The sequence below is a fragment of the Podarcis tiliguerta genome (assembly GCF_965153285.1).
Source record: "Podarcis tiliguerta genome assembly, chromosome: 7".
Classification (NCBI taxonomy): domain Eukaryota; kingdom Metazoa; phylum Chordata; class Lepidosauria; order Squamata; family Lacertidae; genus Podarcis; species Podarcis tiliguerta.
Window position 1 is genome coordinate 44248657 of NC_139540.1, and position 23510 is coordinate 44272166.

Sequence of the window (23510 nt, forward strand, 5' to 3'; positions counted from 1 at the left end):
AACGTGTCTCTGTCATGGCAGCCGCATGCAGTCGCTCTTCCTGGCAGCTCGTAGCAGTCGGGAGAAAGTGCCTTTCTTCCCTGTCCCCGGACTGGTGAAATGATTTGACAGATGTATTTAAAGAGACCTGCAACTGGTCTCGCCTTCTGTTTGTTCTACTTGTCTTCTTATTTCACCAACAAGGTGAGGCTGAGAGAGCTCTGCTGGTTTAAACTGCCCTTTATTTCGACTTTAAAATTTTCACAGGGTCGCAAGTTTTGGCTGGTCTGCTAGTTTTTATACCTCGGAAAATCGAACACATTGTTTGCCTTTTCTCTCCATCATCGGTGAGCATGTGTTTCTCTGCGGGACAATGAACAGCTGCTCATTGATTTTCAGTTTCTTTCGAGAACTGACTTTTCTCCTCGCAGCGACTTTCAGCTACCTGAATCGACTTTCCTTTAGCCCGCTCTTAAACCCCACATGGGATGGGGGGAGGACGGAAGAGTCCTCACATGTATCCCTGGAAAGCAAGAGGTTAATGTATAAACTAAATTAATGGCTTTATATTGTTGCCTTAAGTGAAGGATAAAGTAGAAGTACTTCTAGGGCTGTGTGAGAACTCTTAACAAAACTCAAAACAATTAAAAATCATGCACAAAAGGTCATATGGGGTTATCACATCCCATTCAACCTTAAAGTATATACATACAGACAATAAAACATGCTCTCAAGCGATAAGAAAATTGTGGCAGTTTTATTTGTATTATCGTTTGAAAGCACAATGTTTTTTGATAGTTTGTATACACTGCAGTCTTAAATATTTAGGTTTAGGACTCTGGGCTTTAACTATTAAGAAAGAATTTACGGATTTCTTCCATTTAAATGTGTTGGCTTTCCCACCCTGAAGTTAGGAGAAAGAAAAAAAACTAGACACATTTACTTGGGAGCAAGTCTCAATGAGGTACTTCAATACAAGCTTCAGACAATTTTATTCCCTCCTCTGTGACAAGTGAAATGTGTAACCTTTCCAGGATCTACAGCCACTTCCAGACCTAATCTGTTGCTGCAAAATCAAGAAAAGTCTTTGCAGTTCCTTAAAAACTAAGGCTGCAATCCAAACCCTACTTACATTGGAGTAAGCCCCATTGAATTCAGTAGGACATACTTCTGAGTAGACATGGTTAGGATTGTTCTGTATTAACTTTTGTGGACTAGATCTGACAAAGTGAACTGTAGTTCAACAAAAGTTTGTTGGGAACACAAATGTCTGACAGAACGTGTCTTCCTGCCTGCCCCCCATCTGCTTGTGCCATGAGATCTTTAACAGAGACCTTTTTCTTGAGCACCTTCCTTCATGGAGATGTGTTTTGTATGCACTAAGGAGAGGCCTCTTCTGTGGCAATACCACATATTTGGATCTGAGAGGTACCTGGCACTGACCGCCTTTTTGTGCCAAGTTAAAACATTTCTGTTTGCTCAGGTATTTTAAAGAGTTATATTGCCTTAATCTGCTTTTAGTTTGTATAGTTTTGTTTTGCTCCATAGTCTATAAATTGTTTGACAAATGTGTTATTGCATCTGTAGCTTTAATTAATTCTCATATTTATTGTATTCTGTTCTGGAATCCACTGAAGGACAGCTTAGAAACAGTTTACATAAATAAAATAAATTAGGCCATCTTGTATTTGTTAGTCTTTAAGGTGCTACAAGTCTTTTTAGCATCTTTGTAGCATCTGTTACCTTTAAAACAGAAAAGACTGGAGTCTTGCAACATCCTTTAGAAAAATCAGATTATAGGAACACAAGGATGGATGAGAAGCAACAGGCTGTGGTATTTTCAAGGCAGAAAGCAAATGAACAATAAAGTTCAAGGGGAAAAGTATGTAAGAATAGCATGTAATTTAATCAACCAAATTAAATTACTTGCAGTGTGTGTGTGTACTGTGTATATATATGTTGCTTTGGTTTGGTTTATGGTTAAGGCAGAACCAGCAAAGGCCATGAGAATCCTATGCAACAGGTAGCTTCTAAGACTTTACTTTAAATCTTCTTCAGCTTACAACTTCTACTTGCAACTCTTATGTTTGAATTATGGGAAAAAATGTACATCTGATAAGCCAATGAGTTTGGTAGATTCTCTTACTTGAAGTGGTCACTTAGTTAATTCAAATTGCACTCATTAATAAGTGAGTTCTGTCCTAAGTAGCCTATTCAGGTCAGGGCTAGCTATGACTTGTTTCTTTTTATTTTTATGGCTGGGTTCTGTTTCATTGCCTGATCCATTGCATCCATTGATTTCTGTTAAAATTACTTGAAAAGTAAGTGTGTGTGTGTGTGTGTGTGTGTGTGTGTGTGTGTGTTTATGTACTATCCCCTAACTTGGTGTTTTGTCTTCCAGTATGTTCTGTCTGTCCTGAAATTCACCTACCCTACTCTTTTTCAAGGGTAAGTATTTCAAAAGTGCATTAAAAATGACAGAATAAGTAGGTAGCTATACCAGACAGAGGCTAATGTTGGTGTCTCATACAATTGTTGCATATCATCTGGGAAACTCCTATATGTTTTATTGTTACAACATGTTATTCACTTGTCCTAATTCTTAGCTCTCTGCTTCTGTGTCAAAAACTGCTATTTTTTCACCAGCCCCTCCCTGTAGTTGAGGGGGAAGGAATGTGCTATTTTCCAAGTTTTGATAACTTTCACTCCCCATTTCAAATGTTCAAGGGCTTCAAATATGTCAAATCCTATGGGCAGCCTACTTCCCACAAAACAGCAGAGGAAGGCTGTACAAAGGCAGTTTAACCAAAATCACAAGGCTGATGGCAGAGTGCTCAAACTGTTGTGAGGGAGAGATTTGATTGGTGGTTTAAAATTGGCAGCTATGGAGGGAAAGCGGGGGCCAAGAGCAAGATGGTGGGAAAGAGAGTTCTTATTTTCACAGTGGCTTCTGAAAGGCTCTGTCAAGTTACAACAGTTCTTAAGATTCTGTGTGACAAACCCAGACAAAACAAATATAAGCTGATGATTATTTGAGTGAGGATTATCTAATTATGCATGAGGTAAAAAAGTGAATAGAGAGAAATGTATCTTCAGTAAGACTAGAAAATGGGATCACTCAGTTAAACTGATGGGCAGTAGACTAGATTGACCACGTTGTGGGGGGGAACTGACATAATGCCCTCCAGATGTTGTTGGACAACAACTCCCATTATGACTATTGCCCAGCCCATGCTGCTTGGGCCGTATGGAAGTTGGAGCCCAACAACATCTGGAGGGCATGATATTGACGACCCCTGCTGAAGTGGCTTGCTTTGGGCCAACCAACAAGTTCATAGCAGGACTCATAGCTTATACTGCTTACCTGACACTAATTCATATATATATTCATTCATATATATATATATATATATATATATATATATATATATATATGCATCCCAATCAATATTTGTATTGCATATGTTGGATATACAAACTAGCTTCAGTGTCACTTCTGCAAATGGCCTCAGAGAAGGAGAAGTTGGCTTAAGCTCTGTTCCTTGTGGCCTCACAACAGGTGGAATCTTTGATTTCAGAATTTAGCAGTGTAAAAGCTTTGTGGTTTTTCTCCACTTAAGCAGCTGATGCTTTAACTACAGGCACGGGTGCATCTACTGGCTCTGCAGCAGCCCAAGTTGCCTGTTAGGAATATAATTTGTTGTTTTGTTCCATCGTCATAATTTTATTTTGTTGCCCTTTATACTGCCAGTCCAATGACTGAAGGCAGCATATGATCACACTGTGTCACTCATGGAAGAAGCCTCCGCCGTGAGTAATAATTGACTTGGGTTAATTGTTTAGAAACAGAACATTGTATGTGTTTCAATTGCAGCTGGCAGACACTAGTTGGTGGATTTCTCCTACACATTTCCTGGAAGATTGGCTGGACTGAGATCAGCAGCAGTTCAAGGTACAAAGAAATTGCAGTGTAAAAATATACAGACGGTATTCCAATTAATATTCACTGGAATATGTGTCAGCTTACTTCAGATACTTGGCTGTGGTTTTTACCCCATAATGTTGCAAGAACTGTGTAGTGGTAAAATAATAATAAACATGCGCACACTTTTTTCTGTATGTAACTGGAGTGTTTTCTTTATGCTTTTATATAACTTTGCGCATATACTCATGAGATTAAAACCATAGGATAAGCCACAGTTTCATCAAGTGTCTGTGCACAAGTGTGTAGGCTATTCTTTTCCAGCCCCCTGTCCCATTCTTAAATAATTAGCATGGTCAAATGAAGGGACTTCCCAACTCTATAGGGCATTTTAGATTGCATACAATCTAGAACTGAGAAATCTGCTGCTTGCATCTTAGTATGCAAGATCACTTACTTGCTGTTTGACTGTCTAGCCCAGGCATCCCCAAACGCGGTCCTTCAGATGTTTTAGGACTACAACTCCCATCATCCCTAGCTAACAAGACCAGTGGTCAGCGATGATGGGAACTGTAGCCCCAAAACATCTGGAGGGCCGAGTTTGGGGGTGCCTGGTCTTGCTCAATTATGAACTGTTTGGGATACAGTTTTAGGAATAGCTGATTTATTCCATGGAAATCTAGTCTGATGTTTAAATGAAAGACATCCACATTGAACACATTACAAAAACCAACTCTCATGAATTTGAGAGGCAAAAACCCACAGAAAAAAATACTTCATTTTGTCCAGGGTTATGTACGTAAGTATATAAGAAGAGCCCCCCTGATCAGGCCAGTAGCCCATGTAACCCACTATCCTGTTCTCCAAGTGACTAACTAGATCCCTATGGGAAGTGTGTGAGCAGGACCTGAGTGCCCCACTGCTCTTTCCTCTCCCAGCAACTGGTGTGCAGAGGCATAATGCTTCTGGAGGTAGAAATACAACATAGTCATCCTGCCTAGTAACCATTGTCAGCCTTCCCCGCTATTAATTTGTCTAATCCTCTTTTGAAGACATCCAAGTTGGTGACCATCACTTACTCTGGTGGAAGTTGGTACCTGTGCACTGCGAGAAGAAGCATTTCCTTTTGTCTGTTCTGACTCTTCCAGCATTCAGCTTCTTTGGATACTCCTGTGTTCTAGTATTCTGAAGGAAGGAGAAAAACCTCCCTCTCCACTTTCTTCTTTCCATGCATAATTTTACACACCTCTATCATGTCCTCCCCTAGAAGAATAGTGACCTGTGACATAAAAATCTGTGCTTAGAGATATTCATTCTGAGCAACGTCAGTAGTACTGTTCTTCCATTTGTAGAATGGCTGCACATCAGGGGATAGATATCTGATGGAGTTCCAGGATGGCATTCTGTGATAGCAAGGGAACATTGTGGTAAGGGTGGCTTAAATATTGTTCTCATCACCCTGATGCTTTCTGTTAAAAACCAAAGCACTGTTGTCTCCTAACTTGGTTAAATATTGTTCTGCTTTGGAGCTTAAGATTTCACTCCACTAGATGTCAGTCTAAGCAAGGTAATCCACAGAGACTTTCCTGCTGTCTGCTCTTGTTGAATAAAAGATGGGATGCAAAGGATGGCATGCTGCAGAAGACCTAAAGATAAAAGGGGAGGAGTGTAAGGAAAGAGGCACTCCTTAGGGTACCCAGAACTCAAGCAATTTAATGCTTGGACATGGAAAGAACTGAAACCATGGATGAGGCAGAATAGGAACTCTGTTTTCAAGAGGCAAGCTTCAGAATTCTGCACTGGCTGCAGCTTCTACCCTTTCTTCAAATGCAGCTTCATGCAGAATGTGTTACATTAGTCAAGGGGTCCCCAACATGGGCATAGCCAGGATTTATTTTGTGGGGGCAGGCTTTATATTGGGGTGGGGCAGCACCAAATTATCTGTGATGAAATTAGTCAGTTAAGTATTTTTATTTATTTACTTGATTTGGGGTGGTAGCTGCCCCCCTGCCCTCTGGCTATGTATTTGATCTTTGTGTTTGATCTTTTAATACATATTCCCTACAACATGGAAGATTACTAACTTGTAGAAATATCAGCACTGGGGTGTCTTAAGATTTTGATCAGCAACAATGATGGAAGACTCAGGCTGTGTGCAAGTCATGAATTCCTCACTCTGTTCAATGAGCCACAGAATAAATGAGATTTTGGCTGTTGGCTTCCTTGGTGCCTAAAGTTCCCTTCAGTCTCATTTGCAGAAATACTGAGTACCATCAACCCCAACAGATTTCAAAGTGGGTGGGGTGACTCATATTGTACTTGTGTCTCTGTTTGCAGATGGAAAGATATAGGAACTGCTTCTAACTCCTTTAGAAATCTAGATCTGAAAGTAGGCTGTTTGTGTACACATAATTCTCCAAGAACCTCTGCATTTTGTGTCTAGAATGAACAGACTGTGCCTTGGGTGATGAGTGCATCCACACAACAACAACAACAACAACAACAACAACAACAAATTTTATTTATATCCCGCCCTCCCCAGCCGAAGCCGGGCTCAGGGCGGCTAACAACAATACAACAGTACAACACAACACAACACAACACAACACTCTAAAATCATTCCTTATAAAATTAATTCAAATTAAACCACTGGCAACCATTGGGCCAGAGCTCCGCGAAGATTGCCGAACCTTAACTTGCCTATTATGCCATCAACAAAGGAAGCCTAAGGATGAGAGGGGTATTTAGATTTTGAGTGTATGCTGAAATTTCTCTGATTGAGATCTTTTAACTCCTTCACAGAAGTTATTTGCAATGCTCTTTGGGTAGGTGCCATGATGATCAATCTAGATTTGTAGCGTAGGCATGTCTTGTGATCACCAAGTTACCATTCCGATTCATGGAATACTGCATATTTCTTTCGTACTTGTCAAGGAATGCACAACACAGTGCTCTCTGCAAAGTCATTATAGCAGATTCTGAGCCTGACTGTTGTATGGCTTGGCATGTTAGAGTGATGACTGCTGCTGAAGCATTTCCCGTAGTGCTAGACATTCTTTTCCAGCCCTGAAAAAGAATCCCTCTTGGCAGGATTGAGTTCTGAAGTTCCATCGTGGGAACGGTTCTAATGGCCTTTTCCATTGCATTTTAGATGGTCACATTGGACATGCAAACATTTCAGGGATTCCTGAGACTTCACATTGTGGTCAGTGATCCCTGTTTTCCACATGGAGACCTCATTCTCAAGCTTTAGGGCTTTATTTTTCCACTGCTACTTCAGTTCAAATGACATTGCTTGTTTTAAGGAGGCATCTGATTTGAAGTTACCAGCAAAATAATTATACTAGTTGTCAGTTTGATCCAGATAAGATTTGGGCCCAGTGTGAGGAAAGAGAATTTATGTTGTACGAGCAGAAGTTGGATTGAATTCAACTAACTCATTGCTTGAGCAGAACAACATACTTAAAAACAGAATCAGGAGATTACACTGTAGAGGCATGTCATCATCGCAGCTACTCAGAAGAGCTAACCCAATAAGAATACTTGGATACACTCAAGCCAAGCAGGTAGAAAATCACCACAGATGTGCATCTTTGCAGCATGGGAATGGTCAGATACAATGCCAAGAGATTGTATCTTGCAGAGCTTCCAACTTCCTTCATGGCTCTTAATTACACCTGATCCAGGTTCATTTCCCTTTGTTTAGTTGGGGAAAATGTTTTGGGTAGATGTCTTTTGATATCGTTTGTATACAGAATCTGGCATAGTCGTAACTCTATGCGCCATTTGTTTTTACAGATCTGAAGTGCTGTCATGGCTTCCAGCTTCTGCACTTTTTGTGGGCATTATTTATGCAGGTTCCAGGGCACTGTCCAGACTGGTAAGATACAGGCAAATGGAAACTAACGTGCTTTTTCATTTGTTGGTGTTAATGTTTTACTCCAGATAGCATACTAAGGTTAAAGTCATTCACCTAACTGAGGTTAAAGTCATTTGTGAAAACACTAATTGCTGTTTGGAAGCTGTACGCCTCCACTGGAGCAAGTTTAGGGAAAGTGGGGGAGGGGAAGGGGCAAATCCCGTTGCACAAGTAGAAATCCTTGTGCTAACTGGACAGTTGCTTTGCAAACAATTCCCTAATTTTCAGCTTTGCATGTTATATTGTCCCTATATGTGCAGTGGTGACAACAACGACCACTTTTGCAAATATGATGCATGAACAGTATCAACAAGACTGAAATGTATATCTCCAGCTGTATATAATGCAAAACTGATAATTAATGGTGAAATAGGTTATATATATACTTTTTAAATAAGCTACCTGGTCAGTCAATATAGAGATGACAAATGGATATAATGAGCTCCAGCAGCAAAATAGCTAAGAATTCTCAGCACAAAACAAGTCACCTTTAACAGGAGCCAGAGTTCATTCCCTTCCTCTCTTTCCTTTTGCCCTGGGAATTAGCACATGAAGCACTTACATCCTCTGATAAGGCAACTGGGGAAGTTTAGTCTATGTGACTCTTCCTTTCTCTGTTGACTTACATCCCATAATCTCCCCCTCCTCCCCCCACTTTTTTCTGTTACTCCCGCCTCTTCAGAATCTACTGTTATGATGAGGCCTCAGCTCATTGTACATGAATATGAAAGATGCTCCATTTTGACACATGAAATAGATAGGAGCATAAAATGCCTTTTCATTGTTAACACGATTCCTGAATTAGTGCTCAAATGTCTATTGCCACTACTGTGGTGCATCATATAACTACATATAGCTTCATTTCCAAATCAGTCCAGCTGGTTTTAATTATGATGTTTGCTTTGTCCCTTTGTTTGGTGAGTAATTCTGCACTGGATGAGAGCCAGTGCGGACACGTAGTGGGGAGACCCGGCTTCAGATTCTTGCTCTTCCCCAAACTCAGCCTCAGTTCCTCTTTAAAATGGCGGTGTTAAGATGGGATTGTGAAAACACTTGAAATGTTGTTTTTTTTATTTCTGCACTTGAAATGCAATCTACACAGTGGCTGTAGAAATGGGTCTTACTTAGCTGTGAGGGCATGTGCCTGCCTATTTCATCTAAGAATTTACATTTCAAACTGAAAGGAGAATTTCTGGAACAACAACTGGCTGAGATGTGTTCGTGAGATAGTGGAATTGAGGAGATGGCAATTTGCTTATGCTGGCTGGACCAACATACTGAGCTTCCTTTTATAAAGACTAAAGCTCCTAAAAAATATCATCAAAGACAATAGACATCTGGCGAAGGTTAGCTGAGCTGGGCAATCTGGAGCCACTGTTGGCAGCAAAACACATTTCTCTTGGCTCTAGAAAGAGCCAATAGCATAAGGGAGGGGAAGGGGTGTGTGAGTGTGTCTGTATATACATGTGTGTGTTAAAACTTGGCTGGAGAAAAGGAAAAATGTAAATTCTGGTGTCAGCTTTCTTAGACATTACTTCTAGTATTTCCTATTATTGTGCTCCAGTTCAAGTGGCCTGTGTTAGATGACGGGCTCCGTTTAACTTTCTGCCTCAGCAGCAGTGAGGGGCAACATAAATGGTAGGTAACAAGGCCAGCAGTGGAACTAGGAACTGTTCTTTCTTTTTAAAATATATCTGTATTGATAAAATATAATCAACACTGACCACATAACAAAATGTACATGGCAAAACGTGGTGTGATTTTTTTAAAGAGATTAACAATATGACTGGCAAATTATTGAGCATGGGCGACATGAATTGTTCTTTGTTTTTTGATCCTACTGAAGACCAGTCAACAACTGACTGGTTATGTGCCATGTTTGGCTGCTCACTGAATACCATTTATTGCAAATTCCCAAGTATTTAGAATGTACTTTGTTAAGTGGCTGTGTCTTAGGTCCAAATAATTTGTTATGGCCTACATGTTTGTTTCTACAAAAAGCATTTCTAGTGAAAAAATACAAGAATAACAGATAAATTGTTTATACAAAATAAAATAAGATCAGTGGCAAACACCTAAAATAAGTATCCTATCAAATAAAGCTGTTCCAATAATTTACAAATTCCGTTTTATACAGAACTCATTTATAGTATCCTTGCATGCACATCTTAGAAGACAAATTCCAAGTTTTCCATATAGTTTCCAGTTTAAACGTGGTTCGTTTTTGGAGTGATGAGATGAGTTTCATTCCTATGTCCCACAAATAACCCAGAGATGCATTTTAAATAAAAACACACATTCTACTCATGTAAAAACACCAGGCAGGCCCCACAAATAATCCAGAGATGCATTTTAAATAAAAGGACACATTCTACTCATGTAAAAACACGCTGATTCCCGGACCATCCGCAGGCCAGATTGAGAAGGCGAATGGGCCACATCCGGCCCACGGGCCTTAGGTTGCCTAGCCCTGCCCTAAACGTTTTGACTATTTGTACTTTTGTCCATTTACTGTATTTATTTCCCTTGATTTGAACTATTAAATGGTGGTTTTCTTGAGTAAAAATGAGAGTACCCCTAAATATATTTTTAGAAAAAACAGCCCAGGGTATTTGAATACACATTTTTGAATGGTTTGTTTTTTTTAAAGTCACAGTGGGTTAATAAAGAAATAGATCAGAGTTTTGAACATGTATGAAATTGACACAGACTGAAACTAGGCTAAACATTCTGTCCCTTCTTGGAGACTGCACTGTTTTTCCTCATGGTGCTAGTTCTTAGTGCTATGCTCATGGGAGAAATGTAATGCTTTGTGCACCACCTCATTTCATACCTGCAAGCTCCTACAGCTGTTTATAAGGGAAACTGTATCCCTAGAAATATCTGGTTTTTAGGACTACCCAAGAGAAACATGAATAAGTGCAGAAGAGGATCTTTCCAGAATCTGCAGTGCTAATCTTATTGGTCACATTTTCTCCCTTGACAGCCAATTCCTATCTTTCTTACCTTACACAATGCTGCAGACGTTATAGCTTGTGGAATCGAGGCATTTGTGCAGAAAGAGGTATGACAAAATGAATTTCCTGTGTTGTTAACAGCCTGTGCCAGGGCTTTGGAAATAGTGAAATTAGTGTTACCATGTTTTCCCAGCTCTGCTAAATAATCCAGTTACTAATTTTATTTTATTTTTAATAAGGGAAATACTTCAAACTTTTCTTTTCAGAAATGGAAAGGCAATTATTGAATTCTGTGGGAAGAATATGTATTTTGAAGTCTGTAATAGAGCAAAAAGGGAGCCGAATGACGGTGTCACTCTGAAGATCCATAAATAGCTCAGATCATTGAACCAGAGAGGGGGAGAAATGCTGATTTTGATGCAGCCCAAGAGTTGTATCCTTGGTAGTTTTGCCTTAGTGAAAAACCACTTCCACAAATTGGGACAACCAATATTTTTCAACTTCAGCCCTATAGTATTCTGTTCCAGAGTTCCCAACTACCAGGAGCAGCTTTCAAAGGGAGGAACTTAAGCAGGTAGGAAGAATTGGTGAAAATCAGATGCCCCAGCTTATATAAGTGGGAACTCTTTCCACTAAGGCTGTGGTGAGGAACATTTGGTCTAACTGAGCCCTCAGTTAAAAGCTATTTGAAGTATAATGTAGATCCTACCTGAACAACAACAGGGAGGGAAGGCGCATTTCATGGAGAGAGGTGTTTGTTTGTTTGTTTGTTTGTTTGTTTTTTAAAAAGATGAGGCTACCACTGAAAAGGCCCTGGTGTAGAATTAGCATTTTGCAACAGCTGTAGCTTATGAATCCTCTTTAAAGGCAGACACACATAGATTGCATTACACTAACCCAGTCTAGAGGTAACCAGGGAAATATCTGCTACAACCAGATAGGGTCGCAGCTAGTAATAAAGCAATCCTAATAACTGCAGATAGCATTAAGTCCAGGAGGACCCCCACCCGCCAAAAAAGTTGCAAACTTTGCTTTTGGCTGGGGTATGCGTGCAATTTTAGAAGCTAATTTATTTAGGAACTATTTCAAGTTGAGTTCATTTTTTCTTCTACAGGTACCACAATAATAGAACTTGCATTTGGAAAACTGTCAGAAGTCTAGATGCATGTATAATAACACATTTTCTTTCCAATGTTTTGATTGCATTTTATTTCCTTTCTTAACAGCAGACCTCTAGACTAAAAATCTGTAGGTAAGTTTCTCAATGTATAAGTCTATAGAGTTTCACAGAGGGCCTAGATTTCTCACAGATTGCAAAGTTGGTTTCCTAGTCATCATAAACTTCAAAAAGGACAAGTTTTTAATGCTTAAATACAGACTTTGCTTTGAACATACAGATGAAACTGCCTAGAAATTATATTACTCAGCAGGTTGACACACAGAGGCCTACCATAACTTCTCCAGGTGAATCATAATTCCATGGTTCTTTTTCTTGACTCATCTCTTGGAGTTGTCTTTATGAAGCCAACACAGAGTTAAGCCTCCTTAAGTTCATTAAAATCAGTGGGCTTAGGCATCCCTAATTATTCATTGGATTTAGGCCTAGGACCAATTTGCATTGGGTGTATCATTATTAAATTAGATTCCTTTTTAAATACAGTACAGTATTGTTTTAGAGGATTATAATAAGTGCTCGGAAATATGTATCTGTATTTGATGAGATTTGGATAAGTGGGGATGAAATAATTGTGTTTGTGTGCATATTTTTTCAAAATGCTTAAATACACAATTTCCAAAAGACCTTGACAAAAGAAGATTGTTCACAGGCAAACAGAACTATGAGAAGATATTATATAAGAATGATTGAGTAAATTATCTCAAAAATAATAAACATATTTTAACTTTGTGTTTAAAAGTAACTCAAGTTAATAACTTAAGAAAACTTTTTGGAATTTAGGTGTTTTTGTATTAAGCCAGTATTCCCCCCTCCCCCGCAGATTATAGCAGCTTCAGAGAGGTGATTTGCACTGGAGAAACGGTGTGAGAGAAAGGACTAACTTTTTCTAGCGTGGCCCACATGGCCAATTTTATCCTTCTGTGATGGATAAGTTACTGTACTTGACATCATGTGACACCAGGTGTGGGATAACCAAAGTGCATCCACGACAGCTGCAGTGGGGCTTGCATTTGGGCAGTTTACATTCAGCTCCAACTGCAAGCCCTGCTTTTGGCAAAAGGATTTGCAGCTGTGGTTTGAATTCAAGCTGGGCCTGCAAAGCAAGAATAGGGCAGATGGGGTCATGACAAAAGTAGAAGGGGATGTTGTAAGAAGGGGCTACTGCACAATGTGTGTCTTAGCTTTTTTTTCCTTCCTTCCTCCCAAGGGGCAATTTCAGTGTCTATGTTATTCTCATCCATTTGATCATGCTTGTTGCCTGTCATGTGGCAAATATAGTAGTAGTAGTAGGAATAATAACAAAACTGAAAATTATGAATAAAGCCAGAGCAGGGCTTTGGTTACAGCAGCGGCAGACAATATTGGACTCCAGTGTTGGACTCCAGCTTCCATTATCACTGACTATTGGCCTTGTGCTGATGAGATTTGGAGTCCATCATCATCTGAAAAGCACCATGTGTGCTGTCCCGGGGTCACCGTGTTTGAATTGAGCATGCGATCAAATCTCCATTCAGCCCTGAAGCTCACTGGATAACCATGGACTGGTCAATATTTCATAGCTTAACCCTAACTTACAGGGTAGTAGTGAGGATAAATGAGACATAGAACTACATGTACTTCCTTGAGCTATTTGGAGGCAGGATGAGATAGACAGATGGATGTATTTAATGAAATAGAAATATATAATTCCTCTGAGAATGCATTGCAATGAATGTCAGTCATGTGGCATACCATTTTTTCCATGCAGAGTGCTGACTCTTCTGGTAGCAGCAGGGTGCCTTCCTTTCTGTGATCCACAGGTAGGTAGGTTGGTTTAAAAAAACCAATCCTAAGATTACTGTGAAATGGCTGTCTCCTTGCATTTGTCTTGCTATCGGATTCAGGAAGTGAACATTCCCTCTTGATTGTGATTGGCTATTGAGAGGAAAAGACAGGAGGGCACAGGCCAAGCAACAAAACCTTTCACAGAGGCAGGTCCGCCATAGCAAGGCCTAGGAAACAGTTTGTGAAAGGAGTCTAATGCTTTTCAGGTATAAAAACCTCCTTCGGGGCATCTGCATAGAAACAAGGGTTTAAAGCTATATTTTCAAGCGAAATTTTTGTTTCTGGATCATTATGTATATATGGATGATATTTTAGTCAGCCAAATAGGTTTTTTTGCACTGGAAACACATTAGGCACATTTCAGTAAATTGTTTCTTAGTGCCTCTGGAAGTCTCCTCTTCTCTCCCCACATGCATTATTGCACTTGTTTTTAAAAACATACAGCCATGTCCATGTTTACTCAGAGCTGTTTTTCAGCTTTGAAGAGAGAGTGAATAGTGGGGCTGTCTTCTCTGTGAGCCTGCCTGCCCACCCCTCTCCTTTGCAATCCACCAATATCTGAATTAGGTCTGGGACGCAGAAGGGAGCCTTCTTTGTGCCCGCGGTTGGTTTTCAAACTCTCTCCCTAGGGAGGCGCCTCTCGCCCCCTCTTCCATCCCTTTTAAAACACCTTCCTTTTTCAGACAGGCATCCATGCAACCTGCCATTCTCTTAAGTTTTTAACCTTCCTGGTTAATTAGCTTTAATTGTGTTTTACCTCCTTTTTTGTCCCTCTTATAATTTGTATTTTTCTTGAGGTTGCCCTCTGTTAAAAGCTGCCTCAAACATTAATGGAAAGGCAGGCTAAAAACTTTTAAAGTGATTAAAACAAGATTACAGCCATAACAGGCAAACCTTAGCACTGAATAAAAAAGCCAGTAGTGAGTGACAATGAGAAGCCACCACCCAGATCCCTCTCTCCCCAAGGTAAGGCCTGTCTATGGGGGGCTCACACATGCCCTAAACTTTGAGAGAACATGTGGAAGGGTGGGGGTTGTGGAGTTGCAAGCCCTCCATCACCACCACTTGATGTGACCAGCCTCCACCCCATCTTCATGTTCATACCTGGTACAAACAATCTGTATGCACACCAATACTCATGTAGCACTTCTCCACATGAAGGGAGACCAAAGGCAATGTCCCCCACTTTGTTGTGGTGAAGCTCTATGCTGGATGTGATCCGTGTGGTGAGGCACAGCCACCCCCCCCCCTCCCAGCACCAGCACCACTGCAGCTTACTTGGAAGGAGCTGGCATGGGGCAGGGTGGCAGCAGAACTGCATAGTCCTGACCTCACCAGCACCTTGCCCTACCGCAGGTCCCTCCAGTATGCTGCAGCAATGTTGGTGTTGGGAGGTGGCTCAGTCCCATTATGCGGGCTGCTGCTCTGCGCATACACTGTTGTGCATGAATCAAGCTTCTTTACATGCCAGTCAGATTTGCAGAAATGGACACAGCACATCTTGGTGGCAGTGGTGGAGCTAGCCCTCAGTCCCTCCCATAAAAGTAAAGGTAAAGATACCCCTGACCATTAGGTCCAGCTCTGGGGTTGCGGCGCTCATCTCGCTTTACTGGCCGAGGGAGCCGGCGTACAGCTTCCGGGTTATGTGGCCAGCATGACTAAGCCGCTTCTGGTGAACCAGAGCAGCGCACGGAAACACCGTTTACCTTCCCACTGGAGCGGTACCTATTTATCTACTTGCACTTTGACATGCCTTCAAACTGCTAGGTTGGCAGGAGCAAGGACCAAACAACGGGAGCTCACCCTGTCGCGGGGATTCAAACCGCCGACCTTCAGATCAGCAAGCCCTAGGCTCAGTTGTTTAGACCACAGCACCACCCGCATCCTCCAGTTCCTCCCATGCAAAGCAGATAATACCTTGTGTTACACCAGGGGTTGTCAACCTGGTCCCTACCACCCACTAGTGGGTGTTTCAGGATTCCAGGGGTTCTAGGCCACATGTTACTGCAGCACTGGTAGGTGGTAAGGAAATTTTACCATCAAGAAAAATGCATTAGTGGGTGGTAGGTATAAAAAGGTTGACTACGCCTGTGTTACACAATGAAGTCTGTTTTCGATGTAGATACCCAAACACATGTCTTATTGTTTTGGTTGCTGCTACATGAAAAGAAGACATGATATCAAATGACTAATAAATTAAACTGAAATTGATACAAAGTGGCAGCTCTTTTTAATATATTGTTTTTCCTAGAACATTTCTCCTCCAGCAACTACATCTTGGAACCATTTATGAAGGAGGTGTTTATCTCTGTTTGCTTTGATGTTGTATTTTACAGTTTGACACAGATGGCTATTTTTGGGCCCTCATCCATTTGCTATGCATTGGTAAGTCTTTAATAAATTTGTGAAAATTAAGCTGTGATGCATAAGTGCTGCTCCTTTTCATTTTAGTAGCGTTTCGGCTGAGGCTCCCAGTTTTCTGGCTTTTGTCCCTTAGTACAATAGCCAACAAATTGCATAAGCGGAGTTTGTTTGTATTGCTTCCACTTGGAACAGAAGCTTATTGTGTGTTCCTTCCAAAGGTATATGAATGAATCCAACTTTGCATTGAATTGTATGACACCATGAAAATAGAAGGGAAAACAAATATAGGCAGATCAAAGCTCTGAAATGATTTGGAGAGAACAGAGCACTGAAGAGTGAGAACAAATAAAGGAAATGAGATTTTGATCTATACTGGTTGGAAATAAATGCATAACTACAAAACTGGGCATTAGCCAAAGTAGCTTAAATGCTGCATAAAAGTTTAGATTTTTCTAACTGCAAATAGATTTTAACAAAAACAAAATGACATTGATACCAAATTCAAATTGGTCCCTAGCTGTCCACATTATGACTTGGGGCTTGTCCGCTCCAAAGTGTTTGCATTTCTATAGTCCATATGCCGTTACCCTCAAACAACACCATTCTCAATGCTTTCCTCCTATAGATTCAGCTTTATCCTATATGGAGATAATCCAGTGTTGAGGGAAATCAGACTCCAGATAATTTTGGGGGGTGTTTTGTGGTGGGTGGATCAATTGTCACTTTCTGCTACTCCCCTTTCCATGCCCACTACCTCATCTGTGATTTGATTTCTTTTCCAGCAGTGTTCATAACTATTTCTGGTGTGCACCTGAATATTTCCCTCTCCCTTGATCCTTCAGATTTGCACAAATCCAGAAAACTGCACAAGCAAACCGCATCAAACGTTTCAATACCCGAAATTTTGCCCAGCCTTCTGAAAAATGTGTGCTGAGAATCACATCAATTGCTTTCAGTTCTTTTTCAGCCCTGCTTGTAACTATTTCTGATGGCAGAACAGTCTCTCTCTCTCCTCTCTGATTTGCAGAAAACCAAAAAACTGCACAAGCAAATTTACAGTTTCCTGACCATGTGCTTTTGGTGTACTTCCTGGGTGGGGGGAATTATTTTAAAAACAGGCTGCATGCATCAGTATCTGCATACATGCCATGTTGGTGCTTAATCAGCATTACAGAATCAAGAAATCAGAAGGAGGGGGGAAGCATAAAAGGGAATCTCTCCTGGTATGAATGGGAAATAGTGAAGTTGCTTCTCATATAAAGATTCAAATACTTGTAGGTGTAGACTACTTCTAATCTGAATGGTGGTGGGGATAGAAAAACAGCTAAATAATGCTCAAGTGTGGACAAGCCCTTACTTGCCAGGATGATGACTTTTACGTGTTTTGTGTCCTTTTATTCACAGGGGCTTACAAAGTATATTACAATTCATGGAGACCTAATTCTCTAAGGTGATTTCCCCCTTGTTTTTAAAGAGGGTTATGTAAAAGAGAAGAACCACTATTACAGAATAATAAAAAAAGATCAGGAGAAACAGGTGTAATGGTTTTAAGGTTTGATGTTTTACTTTGTTTATATATATGCTGGAAGCTGCCCAGAGTGGCTGGGGCAACCCAGTCAGATGGGTGGGGTATAAATAATAAATAATAATTATTATTTTAATTACAGATTGTTGTTATGACTGTAAGGACAAAGGGACTGAGGCACAGCTGTATAGTCAGTCATAAACTGATGTCTCCATATCTCTGTGGTCAGTAGAATCCTGATGGAGACACTTCAAAAGAATTGGATAGCATCCCAAGCATCCAAATTAGAATGAATAATCTGTGCACATGGTTAAAGATTTGAAGAGAGAACAAGTTTTGGGGGGGAGGGGATAAAGGGGAGGGAGGGAGGAAAAAAAATTAGGATAAATGAGCAGGGACAAAAGTATATACTGTTATGTATAACTAATAGGGGGGTGATTTTGATGCATGTTATTGTTAGATTTTTGACTGAATGGTTTTTTTGTAAGTTTTTCGACATCCCTGGATGAAAGTGTGATTAGAAAGAAGGGGGGGAGAGACACTTAAAAAAACACCCACTTTAGGTCCCCCCCCTTAGTTTAAAGCACCCCAAATGAATAAATTCACCAAGTAGACTATGGCAAGAGCTACCTGAAATACAGGTGAAACTCGGAGAATTAGAATATCGTGGAAAAGTTCATTCTGTATATGGTCATGAGTCTGGAATAGTGAGCTGTAAACATCACTCCCCTCTGTATCTCACACATACAAGAGTTACTTACAGTGTGGTGGATTTTGCTTGTGTGCTGCTTTGAGAGTGGGTCTTGGCAAGAATGCGAGGTTTACATACGATCAACCAACCATTTAAGAGCAACTTCTTCACCGCAGCTTTAATGCTCATCTTCCCTCTTTTCTCCTAATTTAGAAGCATATAAATTCTGTCAAGGACATAATGGCTTTGCAACTGGGTCACACGGCCTAGTAATGTAGTTCTCTGAGAGCGTTTCTGTCGAGAGGGTGTTATGGTCCTGCCGTTTGCTTTTGACTCCTATAATGTTAGCTGCAGTTCAAAACTCTGTGACTTCGTGCTTATCAAAGAGCCAGGCAGCCATGAAATGGTTGGGAGTAAATTTAAAATAATGTTAGCTAGTTAGTTCTCCTAATCCCCCAGAGCAGATCTGTAGACTGTGTGTGTGTGTGTGTTTTTGTGTGTGTGTGTGTGTGTGTGTGTTAGTGCTAGGAGGGGCGGGGGGAGTCTTACTCACAGTATATATTCCCCACTCCTCTATAGACCAGAACCCTTTAGATGTTGCCTGATTCCAGCTCCCATTGACCCACTGGCCTTGCTGGCTGAGGCTTTTGGAGTCCAGTAACATTTGAGGCACAGGTTCCCCTCTCCTACTGTAGACCAGCTACCCTGCTAACTTCCGAACATGCGGAAAATAAGGTCGCCTTTCATTTATGTTTTGGACAGGAGTGTTATACCTGGAAACTTGGCAATGCCGTTTTCAGGAGTCAAAACACTGTCCCGGCAATTTCTTTTCAGCTGCAGGGCAGAAATTCTGGGAAGTTGAGCCCAGGCTGGTTCTTACCTGTTCTCATGGCCTGCAAGGGTCAGTCTGGCCTGTGCACTCTCTATGACTGGCGGCTCACGTTGAGTGGGGTTGTGTCCCCTGGATAAATATAGCTCTCCACCTTCCCCAGGGCACTTCTTCTCTGGCCCTCAACCAGGAGTGCAGAGAGGTTGTTTGTGTGCTACTGAGCTGTGACTGAACTCCTGTGCTAAAGTCTTGGGTTTGCCAACAATAGTCAGGCAAGCGGAAATCTGAAACATGGGTAGTTTTGCCCAAATCAATATAAAGAAAACATGTCATGAGTAATAATATAACATTAACATCATATAATTGGTTTTTTAGAGATTCTTAGGTGTAATATTTGGTGGGAATCACTGCGTTTAGACCTCACCCCCCAAATAACAGATAAAATTATTTTCTTCTTTTAGTGATTCTCAGCAACAATATATAAACTATGCATTCAGGTAAAAATTGCATTCTTTCTTTGTTTGTTTTTTGCTTCGGGGCAATCCTATCTGGGTTTGATTTCCTTTGGAAGAGAGAGTAGTGAAGACTTGTGCCATTTTGGTTTCCATAATATTTGCTTTATTTACAATTCTACAAGTAGAACATAAGTGTAGGCAAGCAGTGCATGCACCCCCACTGTTTAAAGAGAGGCATCTTAAATTCCAAGGTGCTTCCAGACTTTATCTTCCCTCCCCTGCCATTCTTCACAAGCACACCCCTCCACCTGCACCCCAGCTCCCTTAACTCAGTGTTTTTTATATTGTAATTTTATGTTGTGAATTGCCCTGAGATCTACAGGTATAAGGTGGTATACAAATTTAATAAATATATTAATAATAATAATAATAATAATAATAATAATAGGAGGGGAATGGAAGGGATGTGTCACCTTATGGAGGCAGAGAGGGCTTGAAAGTGAGGAGGCAAATTTCTCTTGAAATCTCAGGAAAAAGAGTAGCTGATATCAGGTTTCCAGAGTCATGACTGCCACTTTCTTTTAGTAGCATAACCACAATTAAGTATGAAAAAATGATTTGCATAATTTATTGCAGAGCACAGCTTTTATTGTGGCAGAAATTGAGGGGTTTTTTTTGTTTTTTTAAAAAAAGTATAGTACTCAATCTGCTCCAAACTCCATAGACACCCAAGCTGGGGGGGCATTAATGGGGTCAATCATATTCACTTTAATCATTCATAGCAGTGAAAGGCAACTGAAATTTTTTATTAGCAGGATCGTGAGGTTATGGGGCTCCAAAGCTGGTTTTGCATGCATTAATAGTTCATTATAGAAGTGTGACACACTCTGAGCAGTGTAAGGTATAATTTCATGCCTCAGAGCAATCACTGCATTCTGAGGAATCTAAATGGAATTTTGCTAGAGGGGAAAAGCATAAATCTCTTGCAACAGTGTTTAAGAACCTTGCATCGACCTTATCACACATTCCTATATAGACACAAAAATAATCCTATAGAGATATCCAGAAAACATTTCTGGTTATTGTATTGTTTCCTAAAGGGATACTGTCTGATGTGTGATGGCAGAGGACAAAACCTCACATCTACACACTTTCTATTGCCCTTTAGCTCAAATTGCAGAAGCGTCTACATTATTTAAATTACAAATTTGGTAGATGGCATAATCTGTGACATCGTTGTTCAGTCTGGGGAATTAATACTGTACTCTCTTTTATTTTCAGTGTGGTGATGTTGGCTTTTGCATCCCACCCAGCAGGTAAAAGAACTGAAAATTATAACTGGGTTTTTTAATTATATGGGTATGGTTTCATTTTCTTACATATGCTGTTTAGGAATATAATCTGTTAGATACACCCCCCCCCCCCCGATCTGTAGGTCTGTGTGCGCTCAGGTGCACAGGTGGGTCACTTGCATTTAGGTAGGTATCTGTTCCTTTTTATGGAGTTAGCTGATCTGTACATACAAAACTACATCAGTGGGGAGTGTCTCCTTGCACTGAAATTATTGGGAAATCTTTTCTAGAAAGGGAGTTCTGTTTGCCTATCATAACAATTGCATGTAGATCAGGCATAGTCAAACTCGGCCCTCCAGATGTTTTGAGACTACAACTCCCATCATCCCTGACCACTGGTCCTGTTAGCTAGGAATGATGGGACTTGTAGTCCCAAAACTTCTGGAGGGCCGAGTTTGCCTATGCCTGGTGTAGCGCATACCAGTAGATTGAGGTGTGATTTAACTGGGAGTTTTAGAAGCTGGAATCAATCTTAGAAACTTGGTCATACTACCTGATATTTTATTTTGTACAACGGAAGCACAAACATTTATTTCTGTTACTGGTTTTTAATGGGATATAACCTGGTCCAAACTGTAATGCTGAAACTGAAGTTCTGGTGCTGTCTATTTAGAATGTTAGTTGTGTGCTGCACCTTCTCTAAACAGCAGAAAGTTCAGAGCACCATGCGGATTTATAGATTGAAATATTGGGGGGGGGGCCTGGAGAGTTGGGGTGCCTTTGCAATTAACTCTCATTTATAAATTTGCATGTTCAGCCACCACATGGAGCGTTCCAGGTTTACAGCAATATTGGATCAGTCCTTCCAAGGCCAGTTTCCAGCTATGTTCTCTCATATTCTTCTAAGCCAGTAGTGGAAACAAATTAATTCCTCATGACCACGAACAGTGAACACAGTGAACAGAGCTTATGCTTTTCCATTGGAAAATGCAGTATCCAACATGGATCTTTTTGCAAGTGGAAATGTGTTCACTAAAAACACACCACTTCCTTTTCCTGCAACCTCTCTTTGAACTGCTAATAAGAATCAGGTGCAGCTCCAAATGGTGAGAAAGGGGCCTTATAAGAGTAATGGCAAATTAAGGAGTCCAGAAGCTATAAAAACATGTTTAAACCAAAGGATACCTGTTAAATGGCGTTTCTGTATAGAGATTTAACTGAGTGTTTTTTTGCTAGTTTCCCCATTGAATCAATTATTTTATTCCACAGGTGATCTCTTTAGTGCCTTGGAATTTCCATTCCTTTACTTCTACAGGTTTCACAGCAGTTGCTTTGCCAGGTAATATTCCTTTACCAGAATGAGTTTGTCAAAGTTAGTGGAATGTAAAACCTGAAAAGGACAATATTTTTTCTGGCACAAACCACCGAAAAGCTGAGAAGGATCAAGAACTCAGCTCTCTCATTCTTCTCCACATCTTCCCACCCCCTCCGTGAGCTGGGCTTCTCAAAGCACATGTTGTGCGATATTTTTCCACAGCACTTTTGGGATGTCAAAATTGCTTGGCATCCTATGGCAAAGTATTCACTGAAGGCGTCTCTTGAAGGCTCAACATTGGATTAGTCTTCATAAATCACATTGTTTTCAGTGATTACAAAGAATTAGACCATAATACTCCATTATTAGCATGTGGATTTATTTTCCTGTACATCTTGTTATTTGGAGGGCTTTGGAAGTTGGTTAAAAGGGGAAAGTTTAACAAAAATCCCATTAATTCAAGTGGAAACTGCTTGCTACCCAGGAAGAATTGAATTCTTTGTTGTTCATCTCCTAAGCATGTAGTAGTACATGTTGCCCAAAGTTCCATTGATTGATTGATTGATTGATTGGTGAGATCGGCCTCTCATACTGCTGAGTAGCTGCCTAGTTATTTTTAGGTTCAAGTGTGTCCAAAACCCCTAGTTAGGCCAGTCTTTCTGCACACTAATTAGTCATGCCCAGGATTGTACTGTAAGGCGATTTACAATCCTGGGAATATCTGCTTAGTGATTAAGTGCCATTGCTTGATTTGAAAAAAAACCCCAAAAGCTTTGCTCTATTGGACATGGCGATAAATTTTACAGCAACATTTCCATGAGTTTAGCTGCTGAAATAACAATAAAATACATGAATATAATGAATTAAATGATATAATAGAATATTTGTATCCTGCCCTTTCACCAATAAGCTCAGCTTGGCTTCAAGCTTGACGGCTGAGTAGATATTTGAATCTGGGTTTCCTATAACCAGACAGAATGCTGCAGTCATTACAGAACACTGGCTTGGATCCTGAGCTTGGATGCTGCTGGTGGGAACATCCTAGGATCAGATTTCTGTTCCTGGGATCCTGTCACCTAAAAGTATTTCCAGAAGGATGGTGGGCACTGTAGAACAGTGTTGCAGCAGCTGCATGAGGAAGGGGGAACTGGTGAAAATTATCTCCTTGTCCCTTCTCCAGTGAGATTCTGTGCTAGATCTAAAGCTTCCTGTTCAGAGAAAACAAACTGAGGAGCCAAGCCACTGCCTTCTGCCCTGTCCA

The 23510-nt window shown here is 40.6% G+C and overlaps 1 protein-coding gene across 3 annotated transcripts in view; it reads left to right on the forward strand.

Moving 5' to 3' along the window:
* Positions 1-38: 38 nt before the first annotated feature.
* TMEM241 (transmembrane protein 241) overlaps positions 39-23510 on the forward strand; it is a 38165-nt gene continuing 14693 nt past the window's right edge. For 2 of the 3 annotated variants that reach the window (XM_083451682.1, XM_083451683.1), the window contains exons 1-12: positions 39-183; positions 2381-2427; positions 3854-3931; positions 7700-7781; positions 10807-10884; positions 12004-12029; positions 13702-13753; positions 16115-16163; positions 17547-17592; positions 19649-19684; positions 20924-20958; positions 22204-22273. In XM_083451682.1, the coding sequence (XP_083307808.1) occupies positions 112-183; positions 2381-2427; positions 3854-3931; positions 7700-7781; positions 10807-10884; positions 12004-12029; positions 13702-13753; positions 16115-16163; positions 17547-17592; positions 19649-19684; positions 20924-20958; positions 22204-22273 (671 nt within the window). In that variant the 5' untranslated portion in view covers positions 39-111. The remainder of the gene's footprint in view (positions 184-2380; positions 2428-3853; positions 3932-7699; positions 7782-10806; positions 10885-12003; positions 12030-13701; positions 13754-16114; positions 16164-17546; positions 17593-19648; positions 19685-20923; positions 20959-22203; positions 22274-23510) is intronic. The other variant, XM_083451684.1, reaches the window with a different exon arrangement.